The sequence below is a fragment of the Camarhynchus parvulus genome, chromosome 4A, assembly GCF_901933205.1.
Source record: "Camarhynchus parvulus chromosome 4A, STF_HiC, whole genome shotgun sequence".
In the NCBI taxonomy this organism is placed as follows: domain Eukaryota; kingdom Metazoa; phylum Chordata; class Aves; order Passeriformes; family Thraupidae; genus Camarhynchus; species Camarhynchus parvulus.
This window is the reverse complement of record NC_044600.1, coordinates 6,364,165-6,388,903: the sequence shown is the minus strand read 5'-3', so window position 1 is coordinate 6,388,903 and position 24,739 is coordinate 6,364,165. Positions and strand designations below refer to the sequence as shown.

General features: G+C 42.2%; 1 protein-coding gene across 2 annotated transcripts in view; it reads left to right on the top strand.

Moving 5' to 3' along the window:
* Nucleotides 1-24,739, top strand: part of MSN (moesin) — a 40,846-nt gene that overhangs the window by 5,417 nt on the left and 10,690 nt on the right. Inside the window, exon 2 of one of the 2 annotated variants that reach the window (XM_030967375.1) lies at nt 16,861-16,944. In XM_030967375.1, the coding sequence (XP_030823235.1) occupies nt 16,861-16,944 (84 nt within the window). Of the gene's footprint in view, nt 1-16,860; nt 16,945-24,739 lie in introns of those variants that run through there. The other variant, XM_030967376.1, reaches the window with a different exon arrangement.

Sequence of the window (24,739 nt, the reverse complement as noted above, 5' to 3'; positions counted from 1 at the left end):
CTGTTTCTAGGTGGAGCATTCAAGTGTTTTGGAAGTTGTGGGCACAAACCTCACCCTTCTGAGTCCAGTAGCTAATGCTGACTCTTAAGGTAGTGTTTAAAATAAATACTTGGTGGGGAGAGAGGAAGAGACAGTCATGGCAGGCTTGGTGGTTGTAAGACCACAGGATCATCTACAACTGTTCAGGGGTTTAGAACCTGAAATTGCAGAGGTTTGGGCCTTATATTGACAAAAAATAATTATGGCTGCAGCAACTGTGGCTATCAATAGGTGGGTGATCTAGTGCTGCTTCCTTCCTGTGCAGCTGTGAAAGGATATATTCACTTCTATGAATGTGTGATCCTCCAGGGCAGTAGTGGGGCAGTCAGAAACTCCTCGCCTTTGTATAGCAGTTTGTTGAACTTAGATGGGGGAAAAAACATCCTTTGAAGATGTTTTTAAAGGCATGACTCCTGCAGAATGCTTTTTCCTAGTTGTACTAACATCTCTGAAGCTGCAGTAGTAGCTGGGGAACCTATTGAAAGATCCAAAGTGTTCAGTTCTCATCCTATTGCCAGGCTAAGGCAGAGGAGTATTTGGCCATGTTAAGCCTCTTTCCCTTTGGCTGTTGCTGGTTGATGAATAGCTATGGGAAAGGGCAGAGGAGTGCCCCTAAAGGAGGAATGAATGAAAAAGCTCTGAACCTGATCAGCTCTGTAGAGAAACATGTAATTAGGCAAGAATGAGATGACAGACTAGAAGAGGGAAGAGACACTCCTTTCTCTGCCAGCTGTGATTCTGTGTAGAGTAAAAGGAAATCTCAGAAGAGTTAGAATACCTGAAGCAGTGAATCAAGTGCCATGTATTCATGGTCCAGACTGAGCTGTTTTCTTGCAAATTTCTAGTTGTCTTTGTTAGCTTGTTTGTTTCCTAGAGGAAGGCTTCTCAGGGACAGAATTTTACTGTCCTGGGGTGTGAATACTGTAAAAACTTGCTTGCTGTATTTTTTGTTGTCTTTCTTTTTTTTTTGTGGGGTTGTTAAATTGACATTGGAGAATTTTGCATGCAACGTATTGGAGAACAGTTGCTCTGCCATTGTATACCTTCCTGTGTTCTTGATGTGGAATCATAGAATCAGTTTGTTTGGAAAAGACCTTTAAGTTTGAGTTCAGCTGTAAACTGATGACATTCTGCAGCCATGAACCAGTCTTGTCTGTATATCACTGATATTTACTATTCTCCTTTGTAGGCCTTTATCAGAGCATTTTTTCCTCTTTTGATTGGGAGTTTAGTTATGGTGGTGAAGTGGCTTAGTACAGGAAAAATCTGCCATTCCAATCTGATCAACCACTTAGTCACAGCATTTAATAAATGTATTTAGTTTTATATAGCATAGGCTAATAAAGCATAGAATTCTAGGCTAACTCATAGAACTATGGGCTAACTTTTTCCTTGCCACAGCTTTCCAACTGTACAGTATAGCTGAAAAGCTATGGCAAGGAAAAAGTTAGCCCAGAATTCCATTGTGCTTGGTTACAGTGCAGAAACTGAACTGCCAGAGAAATGATTAGGATGAAGTGTCAGGATACTTGATATCTTCCATCCCCCAGAGGTGTGGCTTTTCATTCATAATGTCTCTAAGAATATAAATATGGCATAATTTTATTTTTTAAATTCACTTTGCCAGAACAAGCTACACAGAGGGCAAAAAAATTAGTTCCTCAATATGCTAAATGTCTTTTCAGGCAGTTTTCTGGATGGACAAGAGGGTTTTGGTTGTGTATAATTTTTTTTCTCTGTTAAAATCCAGAACTGGATATCTTCCTGACTGTTGTTGTCTACAGGACTTGCAGAATGTCAGCAAATGGTTCTGAAGGCACACAGTTAGAAATAAGGCAGTTCCACTGCTGACAAATTCAAGCAATATCAGATTGCCCAGTAAAAAAGTTTTAATGGAAAACCCACACAGGACTTGGTGGTCCAATACATCTTATATGAAAACAATCCTATTAGTCAGAAATTATAGAGAAGGAGGAGCTTGTACATATGTATTAGAAGTAAGGACTTACTTACAGATCATTAAGTAGACACTTTAATGAAAATAACCTCTTTGGACTGGTTGTTTTTGCTGTGTTTGATGCCCCCCCAGGGTGTGTTTTGCCCTCTTGTCTCCAAGGGCACAGTGCTGGCTCCTCCTGAGCCTGCTGCTGACCAGCACTCTCAGATCCCTTTCTGCAGGGCTGCTCTCTTCCCACTCCTCTCCCACTTTGGAATTGTGCCTGGTATTACTCTGCTCCACGTGCAGAATCTGGCATTTGTTCTTTTTAAATTGAATGCCACTGATCAATCATGCTCTGAGTTATCTAGATGCCTTTTCAAGCCCTCGTGTCCCTTGAGTGAGTCAGCAGCACAGCCAGTGCTGGTATTGTCAGGACCTTTGCTAATGATGCATTCAGCTCCTGCAAACCACATCATTTGATAAAAATACTGAGCCACACTGGCCCATTATGGAGACCTGGGGAACATCACTGCTGACTGGTTGCCAGCCAGACACAGCCCCATTCCCTGCAGGCCTCTGAGCCCTGCCTCCACTGCTTCTTCATCCAGCACAATTCGAGCTTCCTTATCTTGCAGCTGAACAATTTGTCCAGAAGGATGCTGTGAGAGACAAAACCTTTACTAGAATACTAAAAAACTGCATCCACCACCTTTCCTTCATCCACTGAGTGGGTGACCTTATTGTAGAAGGATATCAACAGCCCACATTGGCTGTGCCTGATGACTGCATTGTCTTTTAAACATTTTAATGTCCTTTAAATGCCTTTCAGTAGCACCCAGTAACTTGGTTAATTTAATTACACTCTGACTTCTAAAACAGATCTGCAAGAAAGCAAAATTGCCTGGAAAGCTGGAAGGATTAAAAGAAACTTGCTTATATTGTTGCTTATAGCACAGCTGGGACAATAGAATTCTCGGTGTTTAAGCCAAAAAACATGCAACATTGTGACGTGTTTGCTTTGGTGTATAGTTTGTGTGTGTTTTGTTTTTTTTAAAATCAGCGAAGTTATCATTTGGGAATGTCACTAGATTATATTACTCACTGTATTCATATGTTCCTCTAAGTTTTGACAGCAGTCATTAATGGAGACACTGCACAGCAGGCATAAGAAGGGTGTTGCTTCTCTAGTGTGTTGTTTGTTTCTATTGTGTGTTGCATTCAAATGTTAAGAAATGTCTGTGGTCTTGAGATGAGCTTGAAAGCTTAAGCATCAATAACTGTTTTGCCAACATCTGTTTACTTATTTGTTCTTAGGTATATCTCAATATTAAGGAGTCATAAAACCACTTTTGAAAAAGTGACTGATTAACTTCATTTGTTTTTTTTGGGTAGATGATGAAGTTTTCAACTGAGATGTATTGAATCCAGTGTCTGTCCATATTCAGTGTTCTGTAGCTACAGTTCTCCTGCTACAGTGAAAAATCAGGATCTGAGCTTGCCTAAAGAGAAACCTGGCTTCTGTTACTGAAAATGTGCTATTTGAGCTGCTGGATTTTTGTTGCAGTATCTGTAATTTTCACAGAGGCACACTCAACATGTGAATTTGTTTGCATTGGTGAAGTACTGGAAGCAGAGAGCAGTAAAATGATTATGTTCTATCACTTCACTCTTCACAATCCCCTAGACAACCAGAAGCTGCTGTATGAGCTGTTAGACATGACTGCTCATTTTGTGAGCTGCCTCAAAAACTCTAAGGTTGCTGGTAATTTGAACAATTTAGTATTACTAAAAATGTCAGGAAGCTCCAAAATCCATGGCTGGGACTGTGGAAGGCTTGAAAAGTGTTATTATTCAAGACCATGAAATGCTTTATCACTAAGCCAAGGAAACATTTTGATAAGTGATGTCTTGGTCCTCCAGCCTGCAGCTCCATTGTGCTGATTTTGTTACAGAAGCTGGACTGTAACTTATTCTTTGCTGTAAGACTGAGGTGACATACTTCTGTTGTTGCTATGCTAGTCCTTTGCTTCAAAAGCTATTGAGGAACCCCTCTTATCTGAAGTTGGTATTGAAAAAAACCCAAGTATTGACTTAAAAATTTTTGGTTTGCATAAAACACTAAACTGTACCTGAAATTGATAATATTCTAACCCAGCCATGACAAACTGGGAAGCAGCAAGTTCTTGAAAATTAATTTTCTTGCTCTACTTGTAATGGCTTACTGCTGCTTGCATCTTAGGCTCTGTGAAATCCATAGAGTCCAATAGATTCTGCACTGTTTACCTGGAGTTCTGTGTTGACAGCCATACACACAGAAGTGCAACTCTCAAAAACCCCCAACTTGGAGGTTTTTTTTCCTTTATCTTGCTCTGTGGTTTGTTACAAACATCTCAGATTGAAGGGTGACTGCAAGAGGCAATGCAGTGTATTATGCTCAGTTTGAATACCCTTCTGCACATCCAGCAGTTTAGGGTAGAGATCTTTTTTTGAAAAGGGGTCCATGTCAGCATTTTACATTTTATTTTATTTATTACAGCATTTTCAGTATATATCAGTATAATAGTGTTGTCTTGAAACTACCAAAAGACAGAGCAAATAGAATGACTGAGTAACTTCCAAATCACTAAAAGATCAGACCAATATGAACAGCACTTGCTTCAGCATGATGCACAGAAATACAATGCTATCTTACTGTTTGTTCTGACAATGGTAAATAATCAAGTAAAAATCTGACAGAAGGCTGCCCTGCTCCTTTGCTGCTTCAAGTTCTGACAGATTTAATCCATAGGCTTTGCCATTAAATGCTTTTACCATATTCAAATGACAGCTTTGATTTGGCAGTGTTTGGAAGGATTTGACAATAATTGTGATCAGAGAGGATTCAGACAGTCTTATAAACCAAGTGATTTTGCTGCTCTACCATTTCCTTAGAGAGAGATGGGTGATTAGATGCATTAATGTGGATCTATCAATTTCTACAACAAGCCTGAGCAGGAGTAGCTAGCTGCTCTTACAGCTCCCAGTGTCCTGGTGAAGTGCAGTTAGGGGTAAGATATCTGCAAGCAGGAATACTGAAGGAGCCCCTGACTTTGATCAAAGTTGAATTCATGTCTGCCAACCCTATGCTGCTGTACCTTAGCATATGGAAAAACCTGAAAACATAAAGCAGCCCTACACTGCAGGTCTGGGTAAAAGCTAAAATCTCAAGTTAACTTCAGAGTGGTCTTTGCAGAAGGCTGGTTTTCAGGCTCCCTGCCTCTCCTTAGTCTAGTGAGTTTTACTGTTTGCTTTTTTAGGTTATATCTGCATGTATGACCTATTCAGGAGATGTACTCAGCATCTGGCTATTTCTCTTCCTACTGCCCAGTTGAGTTTCCCGGTTTTGACCGGCAGCTTTAGGAAGATCACTAACAGTTTTGCTTATCTGCATGTCTGTCTGCATAAAGATGGTCCATAACATCTCTGTAGAGGAGAATCAAGGATCTAGATATTGAAACTGCAATTCATGTGAGGAAATTACTCTTGCCCACTTGATACAAGAAGTCTGTTTATGTTAATAAGTCTTACTTGACCACTGACATTCCTGGGCATTCAGCAATGTCTTCATCAATGCATGTAGGTCTCAGGTGTTAGCTGAAGTTTATTAGGCTCTCTTTCTGAAACAGCCCCATTTCAAACAGTGTATTTCAAGAAGTGTATGAATGTGAACCCAAGAATGTGGATTTAATTGCAGCCTTGAATGAACTAAATCAACTTGGTTGCTTGCTTGAGAGCTTTGATGTTTTGCTGCCACTGTGAAGTTTTGCATCAGTTCTGTTCTGAAGTTCAACAGAAAATGGGGCTAATGGCATGTATATATGGGGCTTGGCGGTAAATCTCACCAAGGGGTTGTGAATCAGAGCTGCTGCAAAGGATAAAGCAGGTATGCCTGGGAGTGAAGAAGAGTGGTTCAATAGCTTGGTCCATCTTGCCCAGTTGTACCCAAAAACCCATCTTGCCCTTGTTGCTGTTCTATGGCCTGCTGCACTGCCCCTGGGTAAATGTAGTGAACAGGACCAATTAAATTATTCTGTTGGAGAAAATAACAGAACAGTTATTCCCACCCTGATTCACCCTTTTGAATTCCTACTTGTGGTGTAGTTGTGGAGTACAAGAATGAACCCAGAGAATTGATTGGGAGGGTGCAGGTTGTTCAGGATGTCTTCCTGTGGTGGTGGATACAGACACTGTATGGGCTGGCACTGCTCTCCTCAGCTCCTGTACCCCTTCAGGAACCTTTGGGACATGGGGTTCTGTGTCAGGGTGGTGTAGCTGCTCTCCTCTGTATTAGGAAAGCTCAGATGCTTAACTAGATGGAGCTTAAAATAACAAAGACTGCTTCAGCAATCACAAGATGATCTTTTATAAACTGTGGACAGTCCCAACAGAACTATTTAAAATCTAAAATAAGTCGCTGGTGAGGGAAGCAAATATGGGTGTGGAAACTGAATATTAAAAAGAAGTGTAGAACTGAGCCATTTAGGGGAAATCCTGTGTTTTAGGGAACTGTGACCTAAATAGATATGAAAATTTAGCCAGCCTAAATGAGACCCTGTACTGAAAGGAAGTTGCAGGATTTGTCTAGCGTGCTGGAAATGATAAAGCTGAAAATCACAGGATGATGAAACAGCTTTAGCTCATACTTGACTGTGCATGTAGTTAAATTTGGAGGGATGGCTCATAGTCTGGGCAGTCAGATCCCACAGTAAGACTGTGTTCTAGCTCCTAGAAGTCTGGCCATTGTTCAGAGGTTCAGTGAGGGCTGTGAGCTGGCCAAGAACTTGATGTGCCACACCCAGGCCATGCTCTGGGTGTCTAGAACAGGCAGCCCTGTGTTCAGCTCCCCTCCCTGTAACAGAGCTAAACTGCTAGGAGTCTCTTAGTTGAAGGCCAGAGAGAAGCACGTGAAACAAAATAAGCTTGCTCTTTTTATCTAAATGTGAGTCCTTTAGAAGGAAGAGCTTGGCCACAGCTGTTATCTTCATGCTTTTTTCCCTGTGGAAAGTGTCTTTAGTGATTAGCAGAGAGTTGGAGTGTAGCAATTTTATTTGCCCTTGATTCCAAGTTACCTCTGAAACAATTCTTAACTGTAGATGAATTTATAGACCTGTAGATGAATTTATAGACATAGGAACTGAGTATTTAGTCTATTAGCTCATGAACCTCAAGTACTTACTGTACATGTGATACCTCAGTGCAGGCCACACTTGTCTTGTTAGCATCCTGTCTTGATCTTGTTTTGAGCTGATTCCAGCAAAGAAGGTGCTTGTGATTTTGGCAGACATTCACTGGATGCTATGTTTGGAAAGCTCATTGACTTTTTGGGAACATATCCTGGCTCCCAGTCTTGCCTGATCAGCCCCTCAAACTGGGTATTTGCAACCGTTAAACAGTTCTGGGAAATTCCTTGCCCTTGGCTTGGGAATAGAAGAGGAAGAACTGTACAAGGGAGTTTGGGGGGAAAGTTGCTTCCTAAGAGCTTTTCAGAAAAATCTGAAGTGCCTCTGGTGGTAGTAGGGAGTGCAGGGACTGTTTTGCTGGTCGAGTGACTGCAGTCACAGCCAGGATCATAACACCTTTGTACAGTGTACAACATAAGAGGGGTGGCACAAAACTCTTGTTTGTAACCTGTGAGTAGGATTGCCTGGGAGGAGCACACAGTAGTGTGAGGAATGTCACCCATACCATGCTGGCATTCAAACATGCCCACTGCCTGCTAACTGCCCTTAGGTTGAAGAGCTTTAGCAAGGGATGTGGTTAAGGTCTGACATGTGAAATACAACTGCCAACCCTACTATTAGTGTGCAGAGCCCATAATAGGTGTGTATGCTTCTCCAGAGAAAAGCTATTCTAACAGGCACAAAAAAAAAGTTGTTTACAAAACAAGCAACCTTCCCAAAACAAGACCCAAAGCTGCACAGATTGTAAAAGTTGAGTGATGGCAACTGCATGTTGCTAGATTTTGCTTCAAATTTTACCTGCTGATCCAGATGTTGTGGAAAAGGGGTTGGGCATTTTCCCCATGGTATTTTAATTTCCTAGTTTTGACTAGCAAAGGATGTTCTCTGTAAGCAGCTCAAACAGCAGGTACAAAAATAGTTATTCCAAGGGCTTCTTCAAACCGACTCTAAAGAAACAGAAAATGGCAATGTTAATTACTTGGAACAGCTACAGGAAAGCAAAGGGAGGTGCTTGAAGAATCTATTTATGGAAAAGGAAATGGCAAAAATAGAGGAATTGATCCATTGCACAAGGTTGGGAGTAAGTAGTGTAATAAGTGGCATACAAGTATCTGGTCTTGACCGTAAATGTGGGGATCCACCCATGGCTGTTTCTGCTGGCTCAGTACTCTCATCTTGCAACTCCTTTCCTCTAAGTGAAACTTGTTGGCCCTCTAGAGAGGATGACAAGCTGCTAATAGCCAGGGTGTTCAAACACCATTGGTGGGAGGTTGAAAAGTAAAGAATTGCATTGAAGTACCTTTAACCTGGAAACATCATGAATGATTTTGGAAGCCGTGCTGTGTAGGCAGTAGGGGAATTTTAATAATAGGTTTGAATTAATTACTTTGTAGTAGTCTTTGTAAAATAGAACCTTCTTCCTGAAAAAGTTGCCTGCCCAAATCAGATCACTGATTAAATTGGGTAAATGATATCTCCAGAATTCTCAAATGTGGAGATCTCCAGCCCTATGGAGCCAGCATTGGCACAGCCCTGGCTTTGAATGCTTGTGCAGGGCACTTACGAGTGTGTGCTCGCTGGTGCTAATGGAGGAAGGTGTCTCCAGAGCAGGGAAACATTGATTGTGAGAAAGCTGCAAAGCTGGGCCAGGGTGAGTGAGTGAAGGCATCTAAAGTAAGGCAACTGCAGACAACAAACCCTTTGCATGAGGAGCAGTCTTTTTGGAAGTTTTCTTGTGAACTCTGTGAACGTGATTTGAAGGAGACCTCATTTTTAAGAGAAACTGTCCTTGAGGGTAATAAATCTTCAAATGGTTCTCCACCATTTGAAGGAAAAAAAAAATGAAATCCCTAGTTTTTATAAGGGTGTCTGAAGTAGACTGCTTGACTTGGTATGAATAGCTGATCCTCTGGACTGATAAACATGTCCTGCAAGGATGATCCCCTCCAACTCCACTTAGTGATCCTCTGCTCAGGCCTCTGAGTGCCAGGTATCAATCACACGCAGAGGAGGACTTAGACAGGAAGGGAGCTGTGGCTTCTCATGCTTGGTCTTGAGAACCAGATAAGCAGTAAAGTGTTGCTGTGCTCTGTAGGGATTGCCTTTTCATGACAGCAACTGCCTTCAAGGAAATTGATTTTTTTTTTAATGGAAGCACTCCTGATTACCACTTGCTGTATGGAAGAATTTTATTTTCCTCTCATCACTGTGAGATAAGCAGTACAAATTAAGACAGGAATATTTTGAAATTAACAGTCAAACAAATATACCAGGGCTCTGACACTACAGTATGACAGGGTTTATATTAGAATAAATCACTTGGTTTCTTTTTTTGAAACTGACCTTTAGCATTATATATTGTAGCACATTTTTAGTTACAGACACATACACACACAGAGACTATTCTGAGTTTGAAGAGACCCACAAAGATCATCAAGTGCAACTCTCAAGTGTATGATGTGTAGGGGGATTGAAACTGCAGTCTTGGATGTTATTAGCACCATGCTCTAACCAACTGAGCTATTTCATTAATCATCTCAGTCAGTTTCTTGTCTTCATGCTTTTCAAGAATAGGGTTAGGTTTTCAACCACTGGATGCAATGACTGCTATAAACCTTGTCAGAAAATTCATGGAAATGCAGTTGGAATGGGCACAGAATTGGCTTATTTTGAACCCCTTTATTTGTTAGGTAAAGCAGAAATCCTCTGCTCTTCCAAGCTCCATAGAGGAAAGCTTATCTTTTTTATGGCTGATGTGATGTAACTGTTTCCCCCCTACCAAGTGTTTGTAAATTGGTGCTATGAAGGTGAGTTTTGCTGGAAGCTATGGGCAAGCACTGGCAGCATCCCTTGGTGTCTCTGCTGCAGTGAGGTATTAAATGCCACAGATGACACAGAGCATGTCTGCCCAGACACTGCTGCTTCCACCCTTTCTTAGGTGCTGGTGCTTCCAGCCTTTCTCTATACAGTTTTTGCAAGCAGGCTTCTCAAAGCTGTGAACTTTCTTGATCTTGCAGGCTGGTGCTCTGGCCTGCTTCCTCTTCCTGTCCCCAGCAGTGTGGCTCCTGAAGCTGTGTGGGTGCTGTGGTTTGTTGCCCACATGAGCCATCTTGTCTTGCTGGGGACAAAGAGCAGTTGCTGGTGGTGGGGATACAGCTCTGGTGTGACTGTGCTCAGGTGTGGCTCCACAGCAGCTTCTGAATCCAAGCTGGCTTGCTGCCCTGCTCCTTCACAAGGAAGAAATAAGACCATATGAGCACAAATTTAGTTGGATTTAACCTGAATTCTGTTGCTCACAAGAGAGGTTTGTGAAGCTGGGTAGGAGCAGCTGCCCCTTCACTGCTCTGTGTCTTCAGGCTCCATGCTAAAGTTATTAGGGATGCTTTAAAAGGTGCATTCCTGCTACAGGCTGTGCTTAGGTACCAAATGAAAGCCACATACTCTATAGGATGTGAGTACTACTTTTGAGTCACTGGTACCAGAAGTACCATGGCAAGCTTTCCCTTTGGGTGGTAGCTTTATTCAAATAGAGGGGTGGGATGGGATGCCACCTGTGGACTCACTGCACGGCCTCTGCTCCAGTCACATGAGAAGTGCTGTGTCTCCAGCAGAGCAGGATGGGGCTGGTGGAGAGAGCTGGGAATCTCCCAGGAGCTGCAGGGAGGGTTAACCTCTCTCTGGTGTCTGCAGTGTGGTGCCTAGGGTGTCCCTGCTGCTGTTCTGTTCCCTGATGAGCTTAGACGTATGAAAAGGCCCTTTAAGACTGCTGGAAGGGGGCTTGGTTAATTAATTAAGTGTAATCCTTTGAGAAATTGCAAGCGCTTTCACATGACCCGATCCCAGCCTCACCCTGACACAGAGGAGCCAGGGCTGTTTCAGCAGGGTGCTGGCACTCGGGAAGGAGCCAGATGTCTGTGAGTATGGCTGGTGCTGAGGTGTGGGGCATCACCTCTGGTTCCCCTCCAAGGCATTGCACAGCTCTGCTGTCCTTGCAGTGGGCTGTGCAGGCTGAGCAGTGGTGGGAAGGGAAGTGCAGCACTGCAGAGCACTCTGCTCCACTTGCACGTTCTGAGAAATGGGGGCACTTCTTGTTAAACTCACCATATTGCTGCTGATTTTGCTAAAAAGCCAAAACTGAGCAGTTTTTTTGGTTATTAAGGTACTTTATGAGATTTTAGTTTGTGCAACTCCAGTTGGATTTGATGTGCTTCCTAGGCTGGAAATGGTGAATGGTATTGGTTTAGTATTTTTACATGGAGTAACTTCTGGGTAAACTGATGCCTTTCAGTGCAGAGGATATAAAGGTTGGTCTGGAATTTCTTTTTAATTGAGATAGCCTCATAAGGAAAATTTATACTTTTTTGCAAATTTGACTGGTACAGAAAAGAAGCATTCTCCAGAAATAGTCCACTTGGAGGCTTGAAGCTGGGAAGCAGGAATATCTGAAGCTTGAAGCCTCCAGCCCAGCAGGGTATAACAGCTTCCTTGCATACAGGAAATGCAGGGGGGAAAGAAGCTTTAGCTCAGGGTCAGGGTTTTGTAGAGGTCGATACTCTGTTGTGCTGACTCCACTTATTATTCTGACATGAATTTCCTAGTACTCTATTCCTGTCCCAACTTGTGACAAACAGAATTGTCTTTTCTACCTCTCGTGCTGCTCAATGCACTGGGGCATTAGCACAGGCAATACATCCGTTACTGCGTGTGACAGTATCAGGCTTTCCTGTTTGTCCTGCCATATGCAGCTACACATTTTTATCTCAGGAAGTTCTTATAGCACACTACTAGGAGGATTTATTCAGAAACCTAACAATTACTGCTGCTAGTAAAATTTATTTGGAATCACACTGGGGCAGAAAGTGAGACTTGAAGGTATATGAGCAATATATTAAAATACCTGAAAAGATGCTGCAGACAGGTACCTGGTACCACTGTCTTTTAAGTGTGTCTCTTGTAGATTGCTGAGCACCATGGCAGGAGGGGGTAGTGGTGGCATTGGCCTTTGGAAAGCTTTTACTGGTCAAAGGGAGCTTTCTTTGGCTGCAGCTGCTCTGGGGCTGGAAGAGTATCTCTGCCATGCAAGAGTTCTGTCTGTGCAGGACGTACCACACTTGACAATACTGTCCTTGGCAGCAGGAAGCTGTTTAATGTGCTCTGGCACTGGCAAGCTTTAGCAGTGCTTAGGCTGGTGGAACTATGATAATTCCCCAAATAGAGAAGAGGAAGGGTTGCTAGTTTTCTGTCTCTTTCCTGTAGCTGTTATGAAAGGAATCAGTTAAATATGGGCACTTTTTTTGGTATGTTTTTAAAATCTGGTGAGTATAAATTTGCCTGTTGAAATGTGGTAGTTGAATGTTCTTGCAATGTGCAAAATGGTGTCTGGAAGCATTTCATTAGTAGCTGTTTGTATGAGAGGATATTAAATGATGATGGAAAGACAAAAAACTATTTAGAGGCCACCTACTAGAATAAACTTCTGTGACTTTAGGATCCAAATAGAATTTAGAGAGTTGCAAATATTTGCATGCTGCAATGGGTACATTATTAATGCTATGATGAATAAATTAAATTAATTGCTTTAAACAGAGTTTGAGTATAAATTACTGCCTTAGGATAGTATTTTTGATAAATCTATTGATGAAATCCAGTAAACCTTCTTAAAACACCTCCTAAGTGTTGAAAGTTTGATAGATGTTTAGTGACAGAATATTTGCAATAGGAGGGCAGTATACTTGGGGATGAGTGCTGCCACTGGACCTGTGATTGAATCACTGGTGTGCAATGTCTCTTTTGCACATCTCTCAGCAGTGTGCACCTTACCTGTCTGGACTGACAGAGCTAAATTTGTATATGATCAGCAGTCCAAGTCAGATACCTTATTGAAGTTTTTTTCTGTTTGCAACCCAAATTATAAACGTCCCAAGGCTTAGGCCATCCCTCAAACCTATGAAAACCTTATTAGGTGGCTTAGAATTACAAAATGTGATAGCTTAATGCTGATGAATCTTGAGGCTTTTCTTAGAATAAGCACTGGTAGCAAACTAGATAGATGGTTTAAAAGTTCTTTTTGGCAGAGTAAGGAATGAAGCAAATTAGTCTAAATTTTGATGGGACTGCATAGTGTTGCTTTGTTTTGCTATAGCATTTTTATTCCTATGTGTAACATTTGTGTTGGTCAGTACTCAGCTATGAATACCTTAGTAAAGTGGTTTTACCTAAAGTGAGACTTTAAATGAATGAAGAGGAAGAAGGTAAACATGCAGTGCCTGGCACATACTTGTCTGGTAGAGATTATAGCAGTCTGTAGATCTCTTCTTGTGGCTGGTTTGAGCTGCAGGCAGAGTGCATTAAGATCAGTGCCTCCCACCCCCTGAAATGGTAGAAACCTCCCTCTGAGCCACTTGTTGTGAACTGGAAAAACAAAACCACTCTAACTTGGTATGGTATGGGGAGAAAATGTCTTTGTGTGTTGTTTTCACACCAATGAGCCTTAACAAAGCTCAATTTTACAGCCAACTAGCTTCTCGGCCAAGTATTAAATTACCAGTGATGGTTCAAAGTAACTAATGGTTAAAATGTCACTGGCACAGCCCAGGATGTGCTGACAGTTCACAGCAGTGTGCTGCTGAACGTGTTAAAACCTTGTTCAGCCTGGGGAAACAGCACTACCGGGGTGTGGTTCTGCAAAGCACGAGCCTATTTCCTGTGGTATCTCAGCTTCTGCTCTCTTAGATCAGCCTGAAGCTGCAAGTGCAGACCCATTCAAGACTTTGGGTTGCTACTCATCCTGAGCACAGGGGGCTGCTGGGGGTGCTGGGGGGAAATGTGTAAATCTTCCTATTGAGTGTACTCATTGAAGGATAATATTGGGTCAGATAGCTTAAGGGCATATAAGTGACTGACAGTGAAGGAATTTTGCTGGGAGCTTATTTTACTCTGCTAACAAAGATGTGAGTTTTAATAAGTATTCTGCAGGAATTATGGCATTACTGAAGCAGCTTTATTTTAAATGTTAAGGTGTGATTTGTTCTAAATAACTCTTAAGAGCTATTTAGGCACAAGTTGCAAAGAGGTGCCACAGATGTTTCAGTTCAGTGTTCTGGTGCTCAGATATTTGGCCCTTAATCACCTATGCACATGATATTAGATAAGAGTAGCTACTGGGCTTTGTCCATAAACAGTGGAGCAAAGACTATTTTTTTTCATGGTAGCTGATACATTCATGCTTTAGGTGAACAGGAAATACTTCAAAGCTAACAAAATGTAAGGTGCAACTTTAAGGCTCATTTAATGTAACCCTTCTTATACCTGAATGTAGCTTATGGACAGCTCTCACTGATGGCTGTGCTGGGTGAATCAGGCTTACAGAAGAGAGAAGCAGAAATCTGCTTTTAAGTGTAAGCAGCAAAGCTGTTTTGGGGAGCATTCAGCCCTTCTAGGAAGTGTCAGGATTTTTGTTTCACCAAAGCACCATGAAATTAGCCCATTGTCAGGGTCTAGGATTCAAAGAAAATAATTTTGGGAAGGTGTACAATAAGAGAACTTAGGGCATCTGCGTGCAATTGAAAGCTGCTAATTAAAAAAAAAAACAAAAAAACAAAAAAACTTTGTTCTTAGGAGTTTAGGCCATTTGTGCTTTCCTTGCTACTTCTGTGGGATGGTTTTGCTTTAGTTTGACATTGTGTCAGAAGGTTTAGTGGGCTTCAAAACCAACTCATTCCTGATATACTTGCTCATGATATCTTTGTTCTAGTAATGTCTAAATAGCATTCCTTTTGCATGAAACAGGCAGAACTTCAACTTATGTATAGTTCAGCTTAGCTGTGCTAAGCCTACCTTTACCCTTACAGAATTTTTAGCTTAACTTAAAACAAGAAAACCTTTAGGTTTATCTCAAGCAGATATCAAGTACAAAACAGTGATGTGCCTAGTTTGAAGGAGGCTTTCTGGGAAACCTCAAAAAGTATTTGTTATAGTTACTGGTCTCTTTTGGTACTTACCTAGATTAACTAGCAGAACATTTCTTGCTTATTGGGGAAAAAACCCTGGTTCTAGTTCTCTTGCAGTCTAGTTTCTTAGTAAACAAGATGTGAAATCTGTACATATTTTTGGTAGAAATACAGGAATCAGAACTGTCTGTGATCATATTGGTATTACGTGGTTTCTTGAATATTTCTCTGCTTACTCTTGCTTTTTTGGTTTCCCGTGTCATGTAGTCAGCTTACAGTCCAAATATGACTTGGAGTGGTTCTTAAAGCTGTTCACAGTGTAATTCTCTCCACCCTTCACCACTGGAAGCCTGGTGGAGTGTACTAATAGGATTGATTGCACTAAAGAGCAAAAAAATTAGTATTTGTTGATCTGAGGTAAATGACTTAGCAAGAGAGAGAACTGTTAATGCAAGGCTTGTGTGCTGGGGTTTGGTGCACTGTGAGTATCTTGTCTGTACAATTTCAAGCCTTGAACTTTGCTTTGATGGAAAATATTTTAAATGAAGCTGTTTTAATGTGTACAGCTTGTGCTCAAAAGTTGTGAAATGTCTTTACCCTTTTCAGTTGATAGGCATGCAAGTAGAGTTGGATTCTCAGGCAGCTTGGTGTACTCACAGACCTCACTTTCCTTGGCCTAAAATTAAGGCATCTGCTTTCAGGCCAGGACAGTTTCTATCTAGCCCCAAGCATCTAAATCATGTTTCCCAATAATTATCAGGAGTTTTGAATGGGATCAGCAGTGTTCTACACTAGCATTTGACCTGAAATGCCTCTGCTGTTTAACTGGCTTCATGTGAAGTGAAAAACGTGTGTGTGTGTGTCTTCCTGCTTCTGTGGGATGAAGCTGTGAACTCCCTTGCTGCAGTTCCTTGCCACTTTCATGCCACAAGTGAAAATGTGATGGTGATACATTCCTATCAAAATAGTGCATCATATAACATTTCTTCTGGAAGACCATTGATGATCTTGCATCAAGTATAGTCATGAAATCTTGGTTACAATTTTAAATAACACCTAAACAATTTCTGCAGTCTTTAAAAGTCTTTCATCTCCCTGAAAGAATTGGAAAGCAGCACTGGCATCTCTACTATGGGAGTTGTTCTCATGTTCATCATGCAGCCTTTTTGTCATAGCCTGTGAGGGCATTCTTGCATCCTGTCTGCTTCACACCCACAGCCCCTGGAGCATGTCAGGGATTGTGCCTTTAACTTCTCCAAATACTCACAACAACTGGAAGTGTGTTATTATTGACCAGCCTTCTGTGGCAGACTGAGTTGTTAATGCTTCTGGGAACTTCCTTGATGTTCACCCTTCAAACAAAAGGGTTGGATGTCTTCTTGTGTGCACCAAGTTTTGGAACATCACTGTGAAAGACACCAGAGTGTTCTACTCTGGAAATTAAACTTTGTAAGATGTAAATGGCTCTCATGTGTGTCAGTACGTGTGAATGTTTGTATGACCAGAGGATAAAAACACTGCAAAACAGGAAAGTTATATTCTACAGGAAAGCTGTGAGTACCATGCTGGCAGAGGAGATGATTTTGTGCCTGCTGGCAGTGAAGTCCCTGGAGGCTTGAGAGCTGCATCCTGCTCCTGGGCAGGCGTTTGTTTTCATTTTTGGGTAGCATCACTTAGAGCATGTGTGGTAATGATGCATTTTTCTGTCTTGCAGATCAGTGTGCGTGTTACCACCATGGATGCTGAGCTGGAGTTTGCCATCCAGCCCAACACCACAGGGAAGCAACTCTTTGATCAGGTAAGAGTTGGAGCTGCAGAAGATATAAAGTTGATAAAGACATTGTAATTCTATTGAGGCAACAGCAAATAATTTCTAAAGGACTTTAAAGACTGAGTGTCACTATATGTAATAGCTTTAAGAGAACTCAGCACAGTAAGAAATTGTACTTTTTTTCCAAAACTACTGCATTTTGTAATCTCCAGGATTGTGTTAGGAGCTATTACTTCTAGTGAACTGAATTGGTGCTATGGTTCAAAATAATAGTAATTGGAAACCACCAGATATCTGCAGTCTTAGTTTGTAAGAAAAGTCTTATGGGGGACCCAGTAAGCTATTTTTGGTTGAGTTACCTGCAAGCGTTGTGTAATTGATTCCAAAGGGTAGTTGGTCTCTAAACCAGGAGAGGCTCAGCTGGGTTTCAAATGCTGCTGTGGCCTTTAAGTGCAGGTAAAGTGATGTTCTGTACTCCCACCAGGCCCTGAGGGAAACCTGAAGAGCAGTGATGGTTGTACCACACTACATTGGGCTGTCTGCATGTGCTTCAGCCTTCCCCAGCTTTCACTGGGCAGGAAAATTTCCTGCTGCTCTGGCAGAAGCAGGGAGGTGTGTGCAGCCCAAAGCTGGAGCAGCAGAAGACAGACATTATCAGCTGCAGAGAGTGAAACTTTGTCAGACTCCACAGCAGTGTTTATCTGCTGTAATTGGCTGTGGACTTGCTCCTTGGAGAGAAATGGGAGCAGTAAATTCATAGCTCAAAGATATGCAAATTGAATCTTGGACTAATGACAAGATGAGGGAACTGCCAGACCAGATAGGTCAGATTTGGGTGTGGTTCAGCAGAGCTGAGCATTCTGGGGTCAGCTCTACATAGTACCTCTCATAAGGAAGAGAGAAAATTAAGGACTGATTCACCCACTGAAGTCAGCTATTTCATTTGGGTCCAGCAAATATAATTTAAATTTTTATATATTTTTTTTTTAGGTCTTTAACCACAAACTACTGTTTTCTCTTGTACTCAGCTAGATGATTCAGCACTAGATGATATACTGCTCTTTGCAGCCCAGCCCTGAAATGGAGGGAGATCTAAAGCTTTAGTGGAAGAGCATCCTTTCATAATGGAAAAAGTAAAAAGGCTTTTGAAAAAGTTCTGAATTGCAGTGTAGTTCTCAACTGTCTATGTCTTACTATGTAGTAGCTCCTGCATATTTTAGCCCTGTGTGGTCTCAGATCTGACAGGTTTGGATTTATTAAAGTGAAAGCCAAGTTCTATCCAGAATCCATCTGTGCAACATGGAACTCTGCCACAGTTAGTTCATGAGAGTGTTTGCTAATGAAGCTGAGGTGACATGTCCCCAGGCTCATTAAAAAAATGAACTGTTTTTTGGGTTTTTTTGGGTTTTTTTAAATTTTTTTGAAGGTGGTGTTCTTCATGTGGATGCTTCCCATAATTATTTTTCAATATCTGGATTCTACTATTATCCAAGCAAAGCACCAAGTGCTGAGAAACAATGCTACTCATGTCACTAATATTTTTAATCTGCACTTGATATTTTCAGTCAGCTCTAGGTCATCTGTGGTTTCTGCTGCAAACTGACATTGATGGCAGACTTGGGCTTCATCAGTTTGTCTCTGAGAAGCATCCAGCCATGTTTCCAATATAGCAGCTCTTCGTGTCTAGTAATTGATTTCACTCCTTTGTCATGCTCTTGGACAGCTGCACATTTTCCTCCCATCAGTGTATTTCACACAGCACCTGTCTAAACAGAATTTTGTTTTGCTTTTTCCACAGTAAACACTTTGCCAAGGGAGAAAACAAATGCTGTTGCAGAACTGAGTTTCTAAGTTGAGGCAGTGCTTACTCCACCTAAATTGGATTGTAGGTGAAGCTGGAAATGGGGGGAGGGAAAAAAAGTATCTGAAGCTAGTTTTAAACATTTGTTATTTCTAAAAGGTCTGATTGACATAAAACTTGCTCCCTGTAGGAGAGGGATGGGCCTTTAAATGTATTGTCAGCTGTTGCATATCCAGTATTTTTCACATGACTGAGCAGTTTTTGTGTATTGGTTCCTGTAAAGGGAGAGTCCAGTGCTGCTGTCCCTGCTGACACTGTGGCTGCTCTCTGGCTGGACATTGTTCACTCTGCCTCAGTTTCTGTCCTTAGGTTGTCTGGGGTCCCATGATGGGGTGTGTGAGAACAAAGTTACTTCTGTTTATTTTCTAGCTCCCTTAAGCCATACTGTGCCCCTGGACTTGATAATCTAGTGTTTTCTGCATGATGCTGGTTCTGAAAAAAGATCTGCTTTCATCAGTGCTTTTTTCAGGGAAGGGAGAGCTCCTCTACCAAGCAGACAGATGGTTTTGCTGTTGTAGGACATTGACTTCTGGTGTGAAACCTGATTTTTGACTGTTGTACAGAAAAATTTTAAGATACCCAGCATCTTTTTGCCCTGGGGTACCCTTTCACCTTGAACTGTCAGTTCTGAGTTAAGCAAGAAGGAAGCTGCTAAGCATTACCAAGCTTTTTAGCTGCATGGCTACCTCAGTGCAATCTGCTGGCTTTGCTCAGTAACATTTAGGCAGTATTTCTTTTCACCTGTTGTGTGTAAAGGTAGATAAATGTATTCATTATGCCACACATGATTCTGGCCCACTCTGAATAGGATTCAGAAGATTTTGGAATGCTTGTAGCTAGGTTTTAGCTTAATGAGGAGAAAAGCATTTGAGTCTGAAGTTCTATAGTAATAATACGTGAATGGGCATGAGGTAGAAATGTTCCTGTCTTGCTCTTTCCTGTTTGGTTAAATTTCAAAGTGAATTTTTGTAGTGACAGAACAATGCAGATACCTCACTGCTTTGTAGGAAGTGGTTTCTGCCCCAAAGTAGCTGGCTGTAGAAATACCACTGAACTGATAAACATGTGCAGTAACATCATGAATTATTCTAGAGCTCTTCCTATTCCCTAATCTTGTAACTGTACAGCTTTAGCTTAAATATCCTAGGCTTGTGTGCAAGGACAAAACCTGGATTAAATGAAACAGGATTGTACTGTTTGTCTTCTGCAGTTTTGCTGATGTCCTTTTAGCATCAGCTGCTGAACTCCAGCACTTACTGACTCACTAGCAAGAACTGTAACTTTGCTCCCATTGCTCAGCTGCCAGTGATGGATTAAAAGAAGAGTTCAAGGATGGGCTCTGCATGTCAGAGGTGCTGCTTATCCCATAAGCTTTATCACTTCCCAGGTACCTTGAAATGTTGCTTTCCTGGGCATGCAGAGCACAGGCTCTGCAACAGTGATAGCTGCTTGATTTCCTTCTTTGACCCTTTTCTGTATTGGTTTGCAGAGCAGCCAGTAAACCACTGCAATGCTTTGCATTGTATGTCTTCTACACAGAAAGATTAATCTGTTGTGTGGTGAAAATTCTTAGTTACTTGTTGCTGTGGATGGCTTTGAAATTGTCTCTTCTATCTTTTGCCTCTCAAACTTCCTTTTTTGGGTTTAAAAACCCTCCCTTTTCTAGGTAGCTTGAATCATTGAGCATCCAATCTCCTTAAAGGTGATTTCTGTCCCATTAAGAGCCATGAAGACAAGTCACAGGTTAAAGAAAATGTCACATGTGACATTCAGTAGCTATCACTTCAAACTTTAAAAACATGTGGTTAACCTTCCAAAGATGCTTTTCCTCATTATTGTGAGCTTTTGGGGTCAAAACTAAGCTTGTAATAGAAATGTGCACTTATCTATGGGTTAAAATGATAACAATAAGCATCTCTCTGCACACTTTAAACCTGGTCACTGATGCTGTATTTTATGTTCAGCATTAAGTCTTGTACATTTTCTTTTTAATTCTTGAGGTTCTTTTGGATTTCATTAAGAACCAGATCTCCTGAGATTCTGATTTTGTGTGCCCTGGCTTGTCTTGCCTTGCTTTTCTATCTCCATGGCCACCTGGGTGTTGTGCAGCTTGAAACCTTGGTAATGCTTAGCAGCTTCCTCCTTGTTTATCTGTTGCAGTGAATTTAGTGGTTTTGTAGAATACCAGTTTGGTTTTGTAGAGTACCAGTTTGTCAGACTTCTTTCATGTTTGCTTAAGTATACAGCACAGGCTGATCAAACCCCTCTTGAATTTTGAGTGACTCCATCTGAGTTGAGCTGTGTTTGGAATAAAGGTGGTTGGTGTCTCATGGCCTGCAAATGAAGCTTTTTGAGGAGGGAGAGTGTAAGAAATCTTTAGCTACTACAAGGTCCTACCTAGTAGTGTTTAAACACATAAAATGACTCTGGAACACCAAATCTACTAGGTGAAAGCACTGAAACCAAAACTCACTAAGGTAGTTTCATGGTAGAAAGCAGCAAGTCTCAGGATAGTGGCTGGTTGCCTCAGCAAAGCCCAGAACTCTTGTCCCTCTTCTGAAAGCTTGTGGTTGAGCAGTATGAAAATGTGTCTCAGATTTCACAGGAGCATGTGGAAACGTTCTGACTTTTAGAAAAGCAGTAGTTCCAACCAAAAATGGACTGCTTGTTGCTAAAGATGTCAATGGCAAACTGTAGTAAGTACAAAAACTCAAAGATCCTGTAGTTTAGCGCTCTGGCATTTTAGCACTTTGGAAGGGAAAACTAGAAGTACATCCACCAGCTAAATAGAGGGGGAACACCTGAATATTTGTGGCTGTAAATTAAGCCTAACCTGGGTACTAAGTTAGGGTACCTGGAAGACCCCATTCTAAGTTGTTTTTGACTGGTATATGAAACTGCAGGTGTGGCACCAGTTCAGAGCTCCTCCAGCAATAAGGTTAGCTGGCAGTTTTCTCTCAGGTATACCTGACATGCCTGTCATAGAGAGGGAGAGAGACCTACCTGATCTTGAACTAGGGCCCATTCAAGGCACTTGTCCCATGGTATAGCCTGAGATATTTGGCCTTTGATGCAGGAACACGATCCAAGTGCTACGCCTTTTCCTCTGCTTGCATGCTTTGCTCTTGCCTGTGTGTAAATAGTGCTTTCATCAGAATCTGTACTTGTTTGCCAGCGTGGTGTTGTGTTTCCTGGGCTGAGAATGACAGCCATTTTCAGTCATCATCTTGATGCTAAAATGTACATTTAAGAGGCTGCTTATGGCTCCCTCTTCTGCTGTGGAGCAGCACCCAACGGCAGAAACATAATTCAGAGGGAGATGGGTGAGTGCTGAGGGGAAGGACAGGAATTGTCGTGCAGACCTAGAAAACATGGAGTAAGATGGAATGAGAGAAAAGGTTACCTGAAAGATCTTCTGTTTCTTCTCTGAACATAAGTAAAAAAACCCAACTAATGTGTGCTTAGACTTTCTGCAGAGGATGAAGTGAGTCACCAGAAAGGCACCTTTTTCCCTATGTCAGTATGGCTTACTGAATAGAATCTTAAGCTAAAAGTAGTACTCAATTAAAGTTTTGTAGTAGCTAGTCAAGGTACCCTGGGACAGCTGGATTTTAAGGCTGCATCCAATCTGTTGCCCATTGTAAACTGAGCTTTCCCCAGCAAGCTAAACAAGACCCAGGGACTGACTTAATGCTCCCCCTGGAATGAAGAAAAGATGCTGCTCTCCAGATGGATGAGAGTGTAGATTTTAGTTATTTAAGTACTGTGGTCTGTGTTAAACAGACTCTCTATTCTCCCATCCTTTGTGCCAGCCCTTCTCCATCCTTAGGCACTGCCAGTAGCTGTTTGCTTTTTGGAACATCTCACAGTTCATTAGGGCTCTGAATGCTGTACACCCCCAGACATAATTATGCTGCTGCCAGCCAGATTCCTTGCAGCTGTAGAAAGCTGTTTCTTCTTCATGCTTTCCCTCTTGCTAAATGGAACTAAATAGCCTGCTAAAGCTGAGGAGGGAGGAGGACTGTCCTCCCTGCCTTAATTCAGTGGCAGCTTGGGACTGTGATGGTGAGTGCTGTGCTGTGTCCCCTCTTCTCTGCCCCCAGCTTGTTCTTGTCTCTGCCATTGCTGTGCAGGCTTCTGCTGTGGAATAAAAGTCCTTTTGTGTGAGACCACAGTGTGGAGCCTTTCAGCTCCTTGCTGGCAGCCCAGCCTGTTCAATTCCCAGGCATAAGCTGCTGTCAAGTGGAATAGAGGAAGGCAGACCCATGCAGTCGAGTGAGGAGCTTCCATCCCATTCATATGTTAATGCTTCCAAGAACAGAACTCTAGGACAGCCTTTCTTCCCCGCCTTGAACCATCTGCTTCCTATCACAGAATATGCTGGCTTGGAAGGGACCCACAAGGATCACTGAGTCCAACTCTTGGCCCTGCACAGGACCATCCTCAAGAATCACACCATGTGCCTGACAGCATTGTCCAAATGTTTCTTAAACTGTCAAGCTTGGTGCTGTGACCACTTCCCTGGGGAGCCCCCCAACCACCTTCTGGGTGAAGAATCTTTTTTTTCTGGTATCCAACCTTAACCTTCCCTGACAACTTCAGGCCATTCCCTTGGGTTTGGTCACTGATCACCAGAGGGAAGTGATCAGTGCCTGCCGTTCCTCTTCCCCTCATGAGGAAGTTGTAGAGTGTGATGAGGTCCCCCCTCAGTCTTCTTCAGGCTGAATGGACCAAGTGCCCTCAGCTCCTCCTCATAGGGCTTCCCCTCAAGGCCCTTCACCTTCATTGCCCTTTGGAGCCTCTCTAATATTTTAATATTAGAGATTAATATCTTATATTGCAGTGACCAAAATTTCATGTATATAGCAAACCCTGCTTCTTCTCCAAAAGCCTCCTTAGCTGTGTGCATCCTGCTGTGTGATGCACAAGTGATCTGCATCCCCCTGCATCTGCAGGGGCTCTAGCCCAGCTCATGTTCAAGGAAGGACAGGCTGAATAATTTCAGAAACTCCAGTAGGATGATGTACATGGACTACATGCCCTAGTGTAGGTTTTGTCTGTGTGTGTGCCATCAATGGCATGCCTCTGCTGAAAACTGCATTTGGTTTTTCTGCCTGAAAGGAACAAAGGCCCTAATGCTGCTTTTGAAAGGCCAGATGAAGTGTCTGATCCAAGCCCTAAACAATCTAATTAGTGATATGTTTGTGGGGAACCTATGTCTTTGGTGTTGTATCTTGCCAAAGTAGAGCCCACATCAGAAGGGAACAGAGTGCACCTTTGGGCAGTACAAAATTGTATTAACTGACCTGGCAGCTGGTTTTCACAGGGCAAGTCAGTCTCTGCACCAATGTTAGCCCCTTGCTGCACCCTGTGGCATGTCCCAGGCTTTTCAGGGCACAAAGGGGGATGTCTTGATAGCAATCAGGCTTTGGAGAAACTTCCCCCTCTTTTTAACCAACAGTGGCACTGTACTGCAGTAGTCTTGCTGCCGCACCATGAGGCTCTTCTCACAACAGAGAATGTCACAACATCTCTGTAAAGCCTTCTTAATTCCTATTTACATGTCTGATGTGCTAGAGAAGTAACTACAGAGAGAGCACACATAGTGGTGTAGTTCATGTCTGTGGTGGCTTTGTCCTGGCACTGGGGATAGCATATGGATTTGGCCTCTGCACTTCCTCTTAATGGTGCTGCTCAGTAAAGAGCTGTATGAAAGGCCTGTCTATAGCTATGAGTGGAGTAGAAACAAATCTGAAAGTAGCACATGACTTGCCCAGAAATAGTACATTTGCATGATAAGTGTGGGATATACCTGAAAATGGAGCTGTGTTCCTCATTCCTGGAAGTTACTAGACCTGTCAGAGCTGCTGCATTGTATTTTGGCTGTACATGTTGGCTTATGAGTAGCTGAAAACAATAATGTCCCAGCTGTTGTTTATAAATAGCAACAAGCCTTAAAGA